Consider the following 17,915-nt stretch of genomic DNA (forward strand, 5'->3'; position numbering starts at 1 on the left):
AATCTAGAATGAACCACCTATAAAATGTCATTCTCCTTGTATCCTAACATAATCATATGCTTGCCTGAAGCCAACAACATGAATACAACGATCATCTGCATTTCCCCAGCTCTTCTCTATTGTATGCTTCCTCTATTATCGGCCTCTTCTCTATTCAAAAGTCATAATTGCACCCCCTTCCATGCTGTAAACCTACACTCGTTTTCCCAAAAGCACACCATGAACCTCGTCCTATAGTTTATCTACACATTACATTTTATGATCAAATTAACTCCTTACACAATCTATCCTAGTCTTAGTCTTGACTCAAGTCATGTATTTTTGCATTGGCCTGTACACAAACCAAACTTTTAAAAAAAATTGGTGAGATGAAGTTGATTTTGTTGTTGTGCCATTAATTGTAATTGATGTTCACAACTTAAAATGGTTAATCAAAGTACAGGGCTTGTTGCTTGCTCTAAAAGATGGTTATTATTTCCTTTGCATTGACAGCTGATTTCAAAGCATTGCTACTGGCAACTTGCAATTCTCTACCTGCCTAATTATATTACCATAACACAGTGTATTGTGTATGTAAGCACAAAATCCAAAACACGAATTTGCATATAGCAGAGTTGTTATTATTAACATGCGAATGCTACGTAGTTATAATTCAGATGTATTTCTTTTTAGAAACTGGTGTCACAGATCAAGCAGGATCCACAGGTTAGTATATAAAAAAACCTGTCAAGTCATAAATGTTTGAAACTTGCAGTAAAATGTATAACACATTATTTTATTACAACTCTTAACATCTGTGTGTGGGAGCAGCAGTGTAGCAGTTAGTGCCACGCTGCGCTACAAAACTGGCAACCCGAGTTTGATTTCAGCTCATGGCCAACACCAGTGATGATTATCTGAACTGGTCCTGGGCCTCCCCTAGGTCGACTAAGCCTCAAATGAGTACCTGGTGTGTTGCGTAAATATCACCACTGGGGAGATAAAGGCAGCTGAGCGTGGTGTTGGCCATTCTACCTCTTAGTGTGCCGTGCCGGCCTTCATAGGTGCTATTCACTAACTGCACTTGCCCCAACAGTCCGTTCCAGATTATATGGGGGGTTTTTGTGTTTGTTTGTGTGCCCTTTCTGTAGCACATATCTCTGTGTGTGTAACCAAATCTGTATGTTTTCATATTTTAGACTCGTAGCCCTGTGTATATATATATGTTAATGTATATATGCTCATGTCTTTGTTGTTTGACATTTGTGTCTGTTCATTTCTATGTATGTTCACGTGGGTTTGTTAAAATCTCGGTCAGTTTATATCCTTGTGTGGTAGAGTTTGGCTGTATTCATGTCTGTGCACATGTCTGTGTTCATCTTTAAATGTGACAATTATGGAGGTGCTGACAACTAAGGCTTAATCATTTTAGTGTTTGAAATCTGTGTCTGTTCCTATCCACATGTGTACTTATTTGTGGGTTCACGTTTACACTTGTTAATTTTCGCACTCGTTCTTGACCATGCGCATTCAAGTCCATCTGTGCCCAAGTCCAAGCTTGTATGTCTGTGTGTACGTTGAACTTCTTTTGCACCATACGTAGCCACCATGCTCATTGGAGGTGACGGTGGAAGGGCAACAAACTAAACACAAAAAGCAGTTCTAAAGGAATGTTGGTCAATCTAGATGATTTAAACGTGCGTAACTCCAGTGGCTTCCTAATATCGGAAGGAACAGCATTCCAGATGGCCGCAGAAGCACATCTGAAAGCCCGCGATGCGGTAACCTTCATGACATGTACTGTGCATTAGTCTCACATCACAATGCACTCCTGCCGCTCAATGTATGTCTGCGTTGTGCCACGGATATTCACACCCCAGTGCTCCATGTATGTTCGATTGCCAGCTAAAAGCCGGCGCTGCGAGGGTGACCGGAGCAAAGCTTGTTTAGAGTCTGGGTGTCGCCACCAGGAGTGTGCGGGGCCACATCCCTTTACCTGTGCGTGTCCATTCGCCAGGACGTGGAGCTGAAGAAGCAGCTGCACGAACGGCAGGCGCGCATCACGGCGCTCAGCGAGAAGCAGGTGCAGCACACGCACCAGCACGTGGCGCTCGCAAAACACCAGCGGTCACCGTGTGCACCGCTCGAAAAACCCGCACCAAAAATACTCATTTGCGTTTCACGACTTCTCCATCTTGCCCGCTGCACATGTGTGCACGAGGTCTCGTGACCAAACCTGTTCTTCGTCACGTGATGCGGTTATTTTATATATGTTTTTGTTATATTTGACCGTGATATGTTCGCATGTCACTTGACGTGAATGTGGTGTAAGGAAAAGCACCACAGTGTGTTGTTCACAGATACCCCCCACTTAGTCGCTTACCTACACATTGTATCATCGTTGCATGCATCAGAGCTCGGTCATCAGGAATTATTGAGGAAAAAATTATATCCTGGCAGGAGTGCATTGTGGGAGCACGGTGGCATATACATGTCAGCAGTCATGAGGGAGGAGATTGATTTCACGTGCTGTGAAGAAGGGACTTTGCCTAAAATGTCTTTATTGGCGATTGTAGTTTTTTGGTGATGGGATAGATTCATTTACATTCTAGTAATGTTCCAGAAGGGCTATAATAACGCCATTTACGCAATTCTAGTGGAGTTTACGCTTAAGTCTATAAAAATCCAAAGCGCAAAACCTTAGCAATTTTCCATCTGGAGGTTGATTGCTTTGGTGACACATCAGGGTCAACCGAAAGTTCTCCATTACTGTTCACCCCGTGATAAACACTTACAAATATATAAACCATCCTTGGCGAACAAAGTGATTTAACCATTCACGGTCAAAGGCCCATACCAGTTTCTCATATTTGAAGTACAGTCTCGTATACTGTGTACCTTGGCATCTGACCTGGTGGCTTAGCGGTAGAGCGATCAGAAAGTTGCGAATTAAAATCCTTGTTGGGGGGTTGACTCGGCCCATCATTCCTCCGAGTCCGGTAAATTAAGTACCACTTTGTGGGGACGTCAACAGCCTGTGGAGACGCTTGAGAATGTTGAATTTCCTAAACTTGTGTGATGTTTCTACAATGAGATGAGCACCGCCTCATTTTGGAGAGAAATATTTTGCTCATGTTGGTGCCTTGACACTGACCAAACAGAAAGTTTTGGGAAGGTATAATCGTTGCGTTTTGTATTTCGTTAGCATGTGATGATTGGATAATGTTGTGAACCACGTGTGAAACTGTGATGAATGTGGATAACGCTCATGGATATTGTTTGTGGGGAAAGTGGCGCTTAGAGCGGCGAACTCCAGGAAGGACAGCAGCAATGTTGAATTGTGAAATTACTAAAGTAAACAATTTTTAGTTTACCAGGTTAGGCCCACTTACCTGTATAGCTATTTTTCAGAAACGACCTGGTCACAAATGACAGCTTAACGAAGTGGCTTATGACCTGGAAATTTCAAGCAGTCAAATACTCTAAACGCATGATGTTGATTCTAAATGTGGAGGGAAAAACCGGAGGACCTGGAGAAAAATGCACGTGACCATGGGGAGAATGTGCAAACTTCAAATATTCAGCAGGCGTCAGGGTCAAGATCGTATCCACAACCCCCTGTATACCAGGCGAGGTAGTTAACATCTCGCCACAGCGGCGCCGTCGTAAGGCGCCTATGTAATGCATGTGAGGATACTCTCCCATGTGATCTTATCGACCAACGACGTGGCCTCCCCACAGATGTTATCATCTATTGTAAGTTTTACAACTAAGTAAAAAAAACACTAAATAAACATAATTTAACTTTTTAACGTTCAATTACGGAACTGGTTTCATTAATGTTTTTTGGTATTTTATTAGTTTGCATTCAGGGTAGGGTATGGAAGCTTGCATCTGTGGACATGCGAATACTCACATGGTGCATAGTGCTTGGCAGCTACAATTACTATAATTACAGCTGACGGGAAGATGCATGGGTAACGATTATTGCACACGCACGTGTACACGCGTAAGCGCAAACGTAGGGCCGCTGTTTATTAAGCTGGTCACATGGTCCAGACGAGTGCTGTTAGCGAGTGCCTATTGAGGCCAGCAAAGCCAATGTCTGCTCTCGTCAAAATCACAGCCTCGCCGAATTGTTTTCTGTGGTTGAGCATCTTGCCTGGGTTACGATGGTTTGGGATCAGCCTTTTTACGACTTGAACTTGGATGGAAAATGGGCTTGCTGAATGCGTACATGCTCGTGTGCCATGGAGTGGGACAGGTGGTTTAGAGATAGAGCTTATTTTTTTTGTCGTGTTCTGGTGACAGGATTAAGGTGGCACTCGCTGCATGCATTTATGTACGCGTGTGGTTTTTGGTGTTAACTCTTCACTTAGTGTTTGTTTTGCTTGAGAATTATGAAAATCTGTCCCGTGGTATTTTTAGAAACAGGTTTTTTTATTTTTTCAATTGGCGCACGACCTGAGAGAGTACATCGTTGAGTGTGCAGTGTGTGGCCTGGTGAAATGTGTATCGCTTAACCTACCAAGCTGTTAACAATATAAGCTATCACAGGCTCAGAGATTACATTTTCCACGTCCAAGCACTAAACCAGCGCCTTGAAATGACGGGCTTGAAAATGAGCTGCAGTCGGCTTCCAACGCAATAACGCCATTTCCATCGTTTGGAGTCCCACCAACCCCCCGTGCTTTGAGCGACCATTTTAAGTTGTAAACGTCAATCGGAACGAATGACTCGAACAGCAAAGTAATCCTTCATGTCGTAGCAATGAGAAAACGTTGAGTTTGTGTGTGCGGTCTAATGCAGTCATGCATTCAGGTTAAGATGAGGGCATCGTTATCTGGTTATGGTTTCCAGAGGCAGGATTTCTCGTTATGGTTTGTTCACGCCTTTCTCATTACTGAGCTCTGTAAAAATAAACAAAACATTTAAATGACTATTTTCTATCAGTGTTAAGTCGACTAAACTCTGCTGATATTCTCTTATTTAGGCCTCGTCCTGTTTTTTGGGGGTAAAAATTGACTGAACATATTAGGTGCTTTGACATCCAGGTAACCACTCTTTACCGAACACAAAAAAAGAGCGCAATCTCTGGTGTTGGATAAAGTCGGCCATTTGAAGATAATTTAGAAGTTGTCTCTGGTACTGTCTTTAGAAACCGTTCACTTGGGTCATGTGATGCTTTGTTGGCTGTTGGAAATCCGAAAGATTTCCCCCCCCCCCTTCGCCCTCTTGATGGGTGAAATTGGAAAAAAGAAATATCGTGGCAGCCTGATGATGTTTTTTTTCCTCCCACGTGCTGGTTGTGGTAGTTAGTGGTGGTGGTGGTGAAAGTGATCCCGGGCAAGACGTGTAATGCAGGAAGGGTACCTCAGGTGACACCGCTCTCTTGCCTCCTTTTGTCAGCGGGTGCAGCTGGGTACACTTTGGTGAGGCGCATCTCGCATCGCCGCTATTTATAAATGTGCTAGTTAAAAATATATTAAATTTTTTCATAAGTAATTCCATTTGAAGACTTGTTAACATGTTCGTACTTGGCAATTTGTGTGCGGTTACACATTTTTGTTTCATGCTGCGTTTTTTCGGTGCGTCTGTGTTAGCGTGTCCACGTTTTATTTGGTTAACGACTATATGTTCCGTTGTGTATTTATGTGATCTTGTGTATTTTTACGTGCATGGGTTTATTTCGATTGTGTGTGTTTATTGACGTTTTATATTTAACAAATGATTCTTGCTTGCAATGATGTCCACATCGTCGACTGGAAAGTCACCCTTTACGTGTGTGACTTGTGTTTTTATGCTAACAAGACGTGCTAAGTATATTCCCATGAGTTATATGAATGCCCAATATATTTATGTTCTGTAGCAAAACAGAATATAATTTTGCAATCGTAAATACAGTAATAGCAACAGCAAAGAGTACTAATTCTACAAGCAATATAAATGTATGTGTTATGTTTATCTTGCAATGAACAATAACTATTCTCCATGATAGAGGTCTTTTTGGGTTAGATCGCGTATATTTAAATGTGTCGTTAAACACGGCACCACCCGACACAGCCAATTCGTGAAAGTTTGTCACGTAAACTAAACGTACCAATTAGTGACTAGTACAGCACACCGTTGTGTTGGAGAGTAAACCCACAACACAATGGGGTTTACTATTGGTTTAATCAGCAGGGTTTACTCTCCAACACACCCGTGTGCTGCACTAGTAACGAATTGGCGCGTTTAGTTTACGTGACAAACTTTCACGAATTGGCTGTCGGGTGGTGGCAGGTTTGACGACACATTTATATTTACGCGATCTAACCCGGAAGACCTCGTGGATAATATTGGTGGTGAAAGCCCTACTGCTCCGTGTTAAACGGAATAAATATTGTTACCAACGTGCTTTCAAAGTTGGTTGTTTACCATTGAAAATTGTATCCTACAAGTGGCTTGGAAAGATTTGTATAAATCCCACGCTCTCACCAGAAATAATAGTTTGGTATGGCAGTGTTGGTTTTAGAAAGTTTTAGTGTCTGGGCCAAAATGATTAGGCTGAAATGTATATGTGTATCAAGGTATGTTGCTGCAGGCTATTTAGTTTTGTTTTTAGGTCACACATTTAAATATCTCATTTTGTTATTCATGTTGGTGTGGCGATTGTCGTCCATTTGTGTATACCGAGCCACAACACTTGATGCAATGGTTTCTTGTTGTTGTTAGAACAAATGAATGTGTCATTGATGTGCGTGTTTAGACCGTACATATTTACTCAAGTTCTCTAATCTCATATACCCAAGGCATCGAGAAACACAAAAAATTAGCGATTGACATATTTAATAAATCGGTAGACATGAGGCATTTCATTACTAGGTGCTGTCATGCACATTGTGAATATGGTAGAATGTCTTGGGCTTTTAGAATCTTTCATCGGATTTGCAGCAGAATTATGACAATTCACCAACATTATGGCACCATAGTTGATATGACGTTTTTTTTATTGGGTAAATTTGTTTATAATAATGCTAACAATGATGATGATCATCATACACTGCTCATGATGATGATTAGACTGGTGACCATTATGCCATTGCTCTTAACTGCCGCAGCGGCTAATTGTGCTGCGATTGTGTTTTTATTGAGCCAGAAAAAATCTCAACAACTGTAAACTCACCTTTCAGCAATGACAGGCAATAACAATCTTAAGTTTAGCAACATTTTCGGTTCATGGAACATGCATATTGTACTTTAAGCTCATCACCATATCGCAGGCAATCAATGTTTTTGGTAGTTTCACAATCTGTGTTATCCAATAACCCTTTGCCTCGAAAACATTGATTTACTGCAGCATCTGCTGATGATTCGGCTGGTAATGATGATGATGATGGTGAAGAGAATGGCAATACTGACATTGATAATATCACTGACATTGATAATGTCACTGAAAATGATAATGCCATTATTGCACCTCGGATTAGCACAGTTGGGCTATGTTACGGTGCGAAAGAAGTTCAACATACATAAGTAACGATGGATGCTGCTGATAGTTATGATGACGACGACAATGAAGTTGTTCCTCTTGCTGTCTTGCTAGAAATGAGCGTTTAACAATTCATCACCGTGCTCTAGGAATTGTCACCACTCGGGATGACAATTTGAGTCGAGAATTATTGATCGTTTTATCAAAAATTTGTACCATTTTGACTGCATTGTTTATCATTTGTTGTCCCGTTTCCCGTGATGTTTTTTTTTACGTCTAGTTCAGCCGTTGTACATTCTCACTGTCCGAAAATGTCCATTAGCTTCTATTTACCATCAAATATGTGTTTGTTGTAAGTTGTAGATTTTTTCAATTAAAAGTCGAGTTGGGTTCGGGTAGCGCTAATTTTTTAATAGTTCCCACCCTTTGATCATAGTGGTCACGTGACATTGGTGCCCTGTGGTACTCTAAACGAGTCGAGTGTCACCTCCAAGATTCTTCAGGGAGCGAGGGAAAAAAACCCTGAATATTCGGTGCCAGAAAATGTTGGATCAAAAATCTCTCTTCCTGCCATTTAACAGATGCTGCCTGTTTCTCTCTCCTTCGCGTTTCTTTCACTCTCATCGGCTCTCTAATGCCATATGTCACCCTCTTAAAAGCTGCCCTCTCACTCCATACCTCTTGTGCTGTGTGCATCTCTCTCTATACATCCTCATGCCTCGTGCCTGCTGGTCTTGCTGCATCCATCCCCCATGCCGTGGCTTCTTTCCTTTCTCCGCTCCACACGTCTCCTGCGCTGGAACCTGTATCTCTGTGCCTTTCTCTCCAATGAGCATTGTGCCTCTCACTCCTCATCACCGTGCTTTGCCCGGCTCCCAACGTAGCCTGGCACTCACTTTTGCTGCATCGCAGCGACCGTTTCAAAGCCGCCGTTCTATTCGTGAGTGCCGGGCCATGTGGAGAGAAGTGAAAATGGGTGCATTGTGGGGTTGTGTGCAGTGAGAGAGGTGTGTGTGTGTGTTTAACTGCATTGGCACCACACGTAGCCAACCATGCTAATTGGAGGTGCGGCGGAAGCACAACAAACTCGACACAAAAATCGAGTTGTAAATAAATTAGTTTTCAATCTAGATGATGATTTAAAAGGGCATTTCTCCAGTGGCTTCCTAATATGGGAAGGAAGAGCGTTCCAGACGCCACCAGAAGCACATCTGTGTTCAGTGTTTAGCGAAAAGCTGCTGCGAGTTTGCCTGATGGTTCGTGCTCCTCAACGTGATCAGCAAGGTACCGTGGTTCACTTGTGGCAAGCGCTTTTTGTCTAATGAGTGCGAACGTGGGGAGATGTGTGGAGTGAGAAAGGTGAAGGGGAAACGGCACTGGAGATGTTTGAAGCGGGAACGCAGCGTGGAGGTACATCGAGCGAGAGGCTCAGGGCGTCACTGCACATCCACTGATCCACAAGGTGGAATGGAATGTGACACGTGCCATCGCATTCGAATTATCAAACATATGGTACGGACGGAATATTTTTGTTTACTTTATCTGCAGAAATGTTAGCGGGTCGCTTGTTGGGGCAAAATGTAGCAGTTGCGGCAATTGTGATTTCTTGCGATCGAGACAGGAAAGTTGGATGTGGGAAAATTGTAAGAGGCAGAAGCGAGCGGTGTACTGTATGCCGCTGCGCTTGTAAACATTTTTATCCGGCGCGCTGCGTACAGTAAAATCTTCCAGATACTCTGTCTGAATCCAGATGCAGAGCGGACATTCGGTGTACCTCCACGCAAAATACACACGGTGTTTTATTCAGTAATATAGCCTAAATTACTCTCCGCTAAAGCTGACAGGGATGGAGTTGGCTTAACAGATGTGGGGGTGCACTGTAATTGAGCCAGCAAATAATGTATTAGAAATGGTACCCAAATAATTCAGGGTGAACTGGATAATCTAGACTGGATAGGCATCAGCATCATAGATGAGAGGAAACTGGGGTGTGAAAGGGGATAGAGGGACTGTGCGTGTGAATGCCCTTTATTGGCGCCACGGTGGCTAGGAGATTTTAACTACCTCGCCTGGTATACAGGAGGTCGTGGGTTTGATCCCGACCCTGACCTCTGCTGTATATTTTGGAGTTTACGTGTCTCTCATCATCATCACCGTGGTGAGATGTTAACTACCTTGCCTGCTAGACAGGAAGTTGTGGGTTCGATCACGACCCTGACGCCTGCTGTATATTTGGAGTTTGCGGTGTCTCTCTCGCTCTCCCTGTGATCGCGTGGATTATTTCTCCGGGCCCTCCGTTTTTTCTCTCTACGCGACATGATGATAAGCCACTTCGTTGAGCTATCATTTGTGATAGCCAGGTCGCTTCTGAAGAAGAGCTACATAGCTCAGTGAGACGTTACCTGGTCAAAATAAAAAATAGTTTCGTTTAGTTCACCTCTTAAGACTGTTAGAGCACGTGGAAGAAATAGCAGGACTGCACCGTGCTGCTGTTGTATGCAATCTCTACTGATTGTACACTCCACCTGATACAAATGCAGTGTTGAGTCATACGAGGTAAGGCCCAAATCAGGCCCAAATACCAATTGGCAATGGTGTCGTGATGCACAATAATTTATCTTATTCAGGTAATTGGAGCTGAGTCTCATCAGCCGAGTCTGTTCCGACTTCTGTCTATTCATCTGTTCAGCGTAATTGGTGGCGTCCAAATGTTGTTACGTGCACAAATGAAACGAAATGCTGTACCTCCGTTGCGGAATGGTGGCCCCAATAATGATTACATTCACGGAAATTATATTGATTTGAGGAATTGCAGACTTGTGAGCCTCTTGGCAAATGTTTTCAAATTGTTCGTGAAGGTTGGGGAACAAAATAATGGTCAATTTAAAGGCCAACTTCAACCACAAGGGAAAGCCAGTTTTGGAAAATGTCTACCATTGACGTTTAAAGCAAGACAATATGGAAAGACCATGATATGCCGCAGCTTTTGTAAGCTAAGAAAAGACCATTTGATTCCGCGGATGCTGACGCAACCATCGAAGCTTGCAGATGTGTAGGCTTTAACACATGGACAGCACAACAAAAAATAATGCACATGCATGGGTTTTGTAATTTGTTTGCGATGTGTGTTGGTCCTTGGAAGTATTTAATTAGCGATAATAGCAAGTCGCATAATCGGCTTGTGTCACACTTGCGCATTAAGTCGTGAGATGATGTCACTCATAACGACGTCCTATCATGTCACACGTAATAATAACACGTGATAATATGTGATAATAACGTCACCTCGTAGCCCTGGTTTCATCGCCCAGTTTTGCAGAACTGTTGGGTCAATTTCCCCATTTTTAGATATTGTTGGTCCCGAATAGCACCACAACGTTACACTAATGTTCTTGTATTTATTGGATCATCTTTACGAGGTTTATCATGACCCCCATTTTCCACAAACAGACAAGAGTGATAAAATTGCATTCGTGCGTTCAACTTGGGTTGAAAGCATAAAAAGAATCTAAACAATGAAACGGCGACACCGGGATTGCGTAGTGATACATTCGAAATTATAAGGCTGTTCACCGACACACAAGAATATAATGCTTCAGAAACACATTTGAGAAATGATGGCATAGGGATACATAGTAAAAGTATTAACCATATGAGCGTCATGGATAGTCGTTGTAATAGCCGGTGGTAATAATCTACAGGAAGTGATTGAAGAGCTAAACAAAAAAAAGGCTGAAAAAGTGGGGCTAAGAAAATACGATCAAAACAAATGTCACTTGCTAACTTGTTAAACATTAGCAGGTGCGACATTTGTAACGTCTGATAAACCACGCACGAGCCACCAACATCATTAGACCTCCTTTGCCAGTAACAAAATACCACCAACAATTGCAATTTTTCTGCAAAGCGCTACGTTACAGGTGCCCACATTGCACTACGATGCCATTGACCCGGGTGAGTCATGTCCCTTCGCTTATGTGATACCATTTGCTGTCCAAAGCTTGATGTGTACACGCCAGCTCTAATGAATGTGCCTGCGGTGAGTGTGTGCGAACATCGGCACAAGTTAGTTGGACAGCTGTGAACATGGATCCAGTCCTGCCATTTCTCATGTCGCATGCCAGTTTTAATCGTGCATTCACACACACCCTCAGTCCTCCTTCACACAAATCTCAACCGCCCCCCCCCCTCTCATCGGCCATGTCTTGTCTATCCAGGCTACGTTTTCCATTATGCCTTGCCTATCTTGGGCATAGTTTTTAATATCTCATCTATTCGCTCAATTACAGAGCATGCCACATCTGTCATGCTAATACCTCCACTGTCAGCTTCTAGCTAAATGTATCATCAGCAGCCATTTTCCATCCACTGTTGGATGAAGGCCTACCCACAGCCCCATCTCGCTCCGACACACGAGCTGAATCTCATCGCTCCATCTCCGCGGTGGGCGGATCTCCTGCGTGATACCTCAATTTTGGCCTCTTCCCGCACCTCCGATCAGCACTGTTGGTTACGTAACGTGCAAAAGAAGTTCACAATATATACAGACATAAATACCTCTGCCATCTGCCACACGGCCACCAGTCTCGTCCATCGGCTATCGACCCCTCTAGCGATAGTGCTCTGCCCAAGCCCAATTACCTTTCTTAAAACGTAGGGTTCTCGTAGTCAATGCAATGATCCATATTTATTTTTGGGTTAGGTCACGTGGTGGTTTCCAGTCAACATTTTTGTTATTATCCCTCCAGCATTAACCACCCAATTACTTTTTGTAACAGTCATTGTGCTGTGTTTCTGATGAGCGTTTGTTCTCTGATTAACGTATTCCTCTTATACATGTATGTGTTTGTGAACACCACTCACAGTTATTGATGTACTTCGCTTTTCCAGCCTGCACTATGTTTCTGTGGTGATGGGGTTTGCTCGCCAATTACAGATTTGTTTAGATGGGAGGCTGTTATGAATCTCGAACCCCTAACCTTGTCCTACAAATGCTCGTAGAAAACCAAAGAACCGGTCAAAAAGCAACATTTAGTTAGAGCTTCACGGTACATTCAAAGTGAAGCCCAAAAGCAAAAAACAAGTGTGAATGGTTTTGTATTCGGTGAGCCTCGTGTGTATATTCGGCCTGGAACAATTCTACCCGCCCACCGTTAAATGAATTCCCATAAATTTGGGGTTATCCGATTCAATAATCAATTATATTTTTACTTATAGCTTTCATGACTGCAGGAATGAATATTCTTTGGGTGTTTCGGTAAAGTCCTGATGACGATTGCTTGTGTTGCAATCGAAACGTCGTGATATTTTCTTATTTTTTATTCACTTACTTTTTATTATTTTATTGTTATTATTTTTTCTTCTATCTACGTGACTTTACCCAAAGACCCAAAGAATAATCAATTATTTTTAATAATAATCTTCCTTAATCCGCTGCCATGTTTGCACTGTCAAAACCGTAACGTCCCTCTCCGTTGTGCGTTTCGTCTATACCGTCGCCGCAATGTCTGGTCCCGTTTTATATGATAGTGGCTATGCATGTCTGTGCTGTTTTTGTTCTGGCCGTCTTATTTATTCTGCCTTTCTCTTGACTCCGTTTGACCTAGTAACCCAAATGTATAAATTGCATCCCATTTGCATATATTGTAAATAATCCTTTCTCACCCGCACAAATCGATACGTGTATCGCGAGTGCAGAAATAGATTTTCATCGATACCTCCCCTTACTTGCCGAGTTTGTCTTGTGCCGTCCGAAATGCAAGTTTAAACATTTCCGCTGAGAAGAGCCCTCTACCTCTGAGTAAAATCCAGAAGTGGCATTGTGCCGCCATGTTAACCTCATCTCACCGATCTAATGCGTGGATCTCTCTCGAGGGTTTTTGTCAAATTTTGGCAACAATATACTTTGAAAAGAAGCCGTATTAATTTGGGCCGGTGGTAATGCGTGTGCCTTTGTCGTTTTGCACGTGCGTGTGTATGGGGAGCGGTTGTGCAGCGGTTAGCGTGCTGCGCTACGAAGCCGGCGACACGAGTTCAACTCCCGCTCACGGCCAATGCCAGTGATAGCGATTGTCTGGGCCTCCCCTCGGTCGACTCGGCCTCAATTGAGTGCCTGGTGCGGAGTAAACATCGCCACTGGGGAGACAAAAGCAGCCGGGCGTGGTGCTGGTCACCCACCCCCTCGTGTGCTGTGCCGGCCTTGATAGGTGCTCGCTAGCAGCACTTGCCCACTATAGTCTGTTCAGGCAATACTCGGGGATGTTTGTCTTTAACATGCGTGTGTTCGCATGGTTTTGGTATCGGTATATTTTTGTGCATTGGAATACCATGTAAAAATTGTCGGCTTCCTTATTGTGTTGGCTTAGCAGCTTGTTATTTCTATCGAGTGGGGAGTTCTCTGACTGCAGCCGTATCGCCATGCATAGTGCAGTTTGGAGCTGGCCAATGTAAATACAATGGTTGCAGTGGCTCGCCTGTATTCTAGCCAGGATTTGAGAGGTGGAATGTCAATTTCTACGAATTTATGTAATTCGCCATAGTACCGTCAATGAATATTGGAACGTTAATGCACGGTCGTGTTTTTGGGTTTGACACCCTTATGTAATACTCAAGAATGAATTTCCCTCAAATCCTAAGCTGTACTCTTTTGAAAAAGTATTGGGGGGGCCTCATTTAAGAATTTCTTTCTCTGCAAAGATTGAAATTTATCTTGAAGAAGGAAAAAAATCCTACGAGCTGACATCGAAATAAAATTATTCATAAAAGTCGATGCACAGCCCCAATGACCCAGCTCTAGGGAACAAAAGAATATTCTTACACGCTCCCCTATCACTCGGCTTTCTCCCTCCCCCACTATCTCTCTAACCCCCCCACCACCAATCCACCCACCCACCTATCTCTCTCCGTACACCCCCCCCTCCCCACCAAGTCTTTGGCAAGCTTGCTCATAGCAACAATCGCACGTTCAGACATGCGCCGTCGTCCGCGCAGTGACACCCTCTGCCTTTTGGCGTGCGTCTAAAACTCGTTCGCCGCCCCCCCCCAAAGACGATTGCTTCTTTCAAAAGAGAGAAGCGTCGCAGCAGGTACCGAATGTGATAACCGCGCAAACATCCTCGTGCAAAATAGAAATTATCCGTCCAGGAGTCCGGAGGAAATTTTGCGAGGCCGCTTCACAAAAGCACCGCTCCTCCATCTCCCTCACTTTTTGCCTCTCGCCCGCAACCCCCTTACAGAACCTCCACCAACACCCCCCCACCCCATCAACACTAATCATAACCCACAATGCATCTACCAACAGCCCCGCACCCCCAACCCACCCGTCGCCCGGTTAACCCTATGATAACCACAACCTTCTTCCACAGAGCTTCCTGCCAGCAACCCCCCCCCTCCAGCCCACCCTCAATCCACATCGGCAAACAGCACGGCGCACGAACGGCCACAAATGCCTGCGGGCTACAGCAGAGAGGGACGTGCGTGCGTGTACACAAATGCGCGTGCACGCGCCTCATTTCTTTCCACCCCCCCCCCAACCCCCGCCCTCTTTTCGGCTGCTCCGCTCCCACTCGGTCCCCTTGCTTGAGCAGAGCCCCACCCCACACATCTCACTCACCCGCAGCCCTCCCCGCTCTGCCGAGCTCCTCCGCCGCCGCCACCCCTCACGCGGCTCCCCTCCCCTCGCCGTTCTCTCCACTTGCTCGCCCCCCCCCCGTCCCACCCCGCTCGCTCGCGCACATACTGAGCATGAGGGCAGAATGCTAATTCGCACGCGTGCGCACAACCTTGCTGATGAATGCACGTTTGAACCCCCGGCACCTGCTTCTTTTACCCCCTTCAACTCGCGCCTCCCACTAAAGAACGGCACCTCTCGCCGTCGGTCGTTCCTCGCCTCCCCTCCATCCACCTGACCCCCTCCTCCTGCCCCCCCCCCCAACCACTACTCTTCCTTCGGCACACCAACGCAAACGTGACAATTCAAAGCTCTACGTTTACCGTGTGTGCTCGGTCACAGCCACTGGTCACAGGCACCCCGGGAACAATCTTTTACGAGGCCTCCTGATGGCAGGCAGGCAGGCAGATGCACTGGGCTCGTTCATACGTGTTGATCCCATGTGCCGATCTGGCGCACGCCGTACTCAAGCTCGCACCGTTTTAGCGATGGAACGTGCATCAATCGCGTGCACGCACATGATACATAGACGCACTGACGGTGCCACACGTGTGTGTTGTGTGTGTGTGCCTTATCTTGCATGGGCATAGTGACCTCATTACATACTGACACATTGGTCTCGTGAACTGGTTAAATATGTATGCAGATCTCATACAGGGTGATGTGACACGGAACAAAGACACAGATCCCCTGTGTAGCCGTCGACTTTTTGGGGCAATTGCTGTCCGCGAGCACCTAATGAAGGCCGCTACAGCACACAAGGGGGTGGGAGTGGCCAGCACCACGCCCGGCTGCCTTTGTCCCCACGTGGCAACGTTTACACATCGCACCAGGTACTAATTTGAGGCCGAGTCGACCTAGCGGAGGCCCAGGACTGGTTCACGTAATCGTCACCGATCTCGGCCGTGGGCGGCAAGCGAACTCTGGGTCGCTGGATTCGTAGCGCGGCGCGCTAACCGCTGCGCCACCGCTCCCCACGCACGCGCATGGGGGGTGAGTGGGGGGGGGGCAAGTGATCTGACGCACGCGCTGGGCATTGCTTGAAGCCGCGAGCGCACGTTCACGTGGGAGCCGCGGCCCACCCCGCCCCGCGCGCACGTCTTGCCCGAATCGCGTTCGCTGTTATTTTGGCTCGTGCTCGGGCTAACTTGCTCGCGTTGCACAGTCAACGTGACATTTAGAAAGCGGCAAGGAACGTTGTTGCGAGAACAGCCTCCTCCACCCCCCTCTCTCTCTCGCATCACCTCTCACCTCCACCCGTCCCTCTTCTTCTCGTGCTCCCTCACTGTTCCCCCCCCGCCCCTTGCCCCCAGCCTGTAGTTATCTTTCTCTTGTTCTGTCTCCCCCCCCACTCCCCTTTTCTCTCGCTCCCAGTTCTCCATTAAAAAAACATAACGGCATCTCTAAACCATATGCGTGTAATTTTACCCCATTTTGATCAAGGCTTCCCCACCTCCCTCCGCCTTTCCCTCCTCCTCGTGCTCCCAACAAATTGGCAGCAGCAAATCAACCCCCGAAGCTCCGTTGGGGGTAAAGCCATTGCTCTGATTTGATTTGTTATTTAGAATCCCCGATGAACGAGGGTGGGGCTTGCTTTTATCAGGTTATAGGTGAATCGGAGGGACGTTTGTAACAAAATGTTCGAGGCTGCCCACAGATTTGAATACAGTTACTCGCAGGCTGTCCCCAGATACCGCTCGGAGCTGTTAATTACAACAATCCATATTTCATTTTTAAATGCAAGACATCTGGATAGGCTAGCTTGAGAGGTTTCTCCCACCAATCTTCATCATCCCGTGATCTACCAAGTGCTGGATGAGGGCCTCTCCAAGCTCGCTGCCACCTCTCACGATCCTGGATCCTGCGATATAATAATCCACCTCGCGCCTGCCCATGAACTGATTCCATTGCTCCATCTCTTGGGTAGACGTGCCCCACCGGACGCAGCTTGTCACCTTGTCCCGCTCCCCTTCTCACGCCTATATTGGTACGTTCGTGGCAATTAGACATTTGTAACAAAAAATTTCTAACTTTTTCTTTTAGGCCTCTGTTTTGGAGAGCTCGGATGACTGCATCGATTTCTACCGAGTCAAATGCATTCTCATATACGACAGCGATGGGAACAATGGTGGTTTTAAATGAGTCGGGTTGGTTCGTGAACGTCTCTCTGCACGTGGTCGATGGTAGAGAAACCTTTCCTAAACCCTGCCTGCACCCGTGGTGGAGTTGGCCTCTAACTTGTTTTCCAATCATCTTCCTGAACAATTTTTACACGTGTGATAAGCAGGTGATGGGTGTTTAAGCCAGTTTTATCTCCCTTTTGTGAATAGAAGAACAGCTTGAGGCATCATTTAACGAATGCCATTTTTATTTTCCCCGTCAACGTTACGTGAACAAGTCTGCAAATTTAACACGTAGGCTATCGCGACCAATATCATCCGACAGCCTGATGAAGCTAGTTGCAATTACCGGCGAAACGTCGTACTCTGATTGTAAATGTTGTGGCTTGGCTCTCCAACACACCGGTGTGCTGTACTAGTGACGAATTGGCATGTTCTGTTTACGTGACAAACCTTTACTAGTTGGCTGTGTCGGGTGGTGGCGGGGTTTAACGACACATTTACGAGATCTAACCCAAAAACCTCTATTATGGAAGTCTGCTAATGTTGTCCCAGTAGTTGATGATGTCTACAGTTTCACGATCCGGCCTAGGAGCGTTCCTGTGTAGCATTCAACGAAGGGCAGAGTTGACCTCTCCAAATGTGGCGCCTGGAAGCCTCTTCATCAGAAAATGTT

General features: G+C 45.4%; 1 protein-coding gene across 4 annotated transcripts in view; it reads left to right on the plus strand.

Annotated features, from left to right (window-relative positions):
• The window catches only part of LOC144727958 (PHD finger protein 21A-like), a 44,741-nt gene that overhangs the window by 4,139 nt on the left and 22,687 nt on the right, over positions 1 to 17,915 (plus strand). For all 4 annotated transcript variants that reach the window (XR_013587462.1, XM_078607109.1, XM_078607108.1 and 1 more), the window contains exons 3-4: positions 673 to 705; positions 1,997 to 2,062. Coding sequence is in view for 3 of the 4 variants with exons in the window: in XM_078607109.1 (XP_078463235.1) it covers positions 673 to 705; positions 1,997 to 2,062 (99 nt within the window). In the remaining variant the exon portion in view is untranslated. The remainder of the gene's footprint in view (positions 1 to 672; positions 706 to 1,996; positions 2,063 to 17,915) is intronic.

This window comes from Lampetra planeri, chromosome 27 (genome assembly GCF_965212315.1).
Source record: "Lampetra planeri chromosome 27, kcLamPlan1.2.h2, whole genome shotgun sequence".
Taxonomy (NCBI): Eukaryota; Metazoa; Chordata; class Hyperoartia; order Petromyzontiformes; family Petromyzontidae; genus Lampetra; species Lampetra planeri.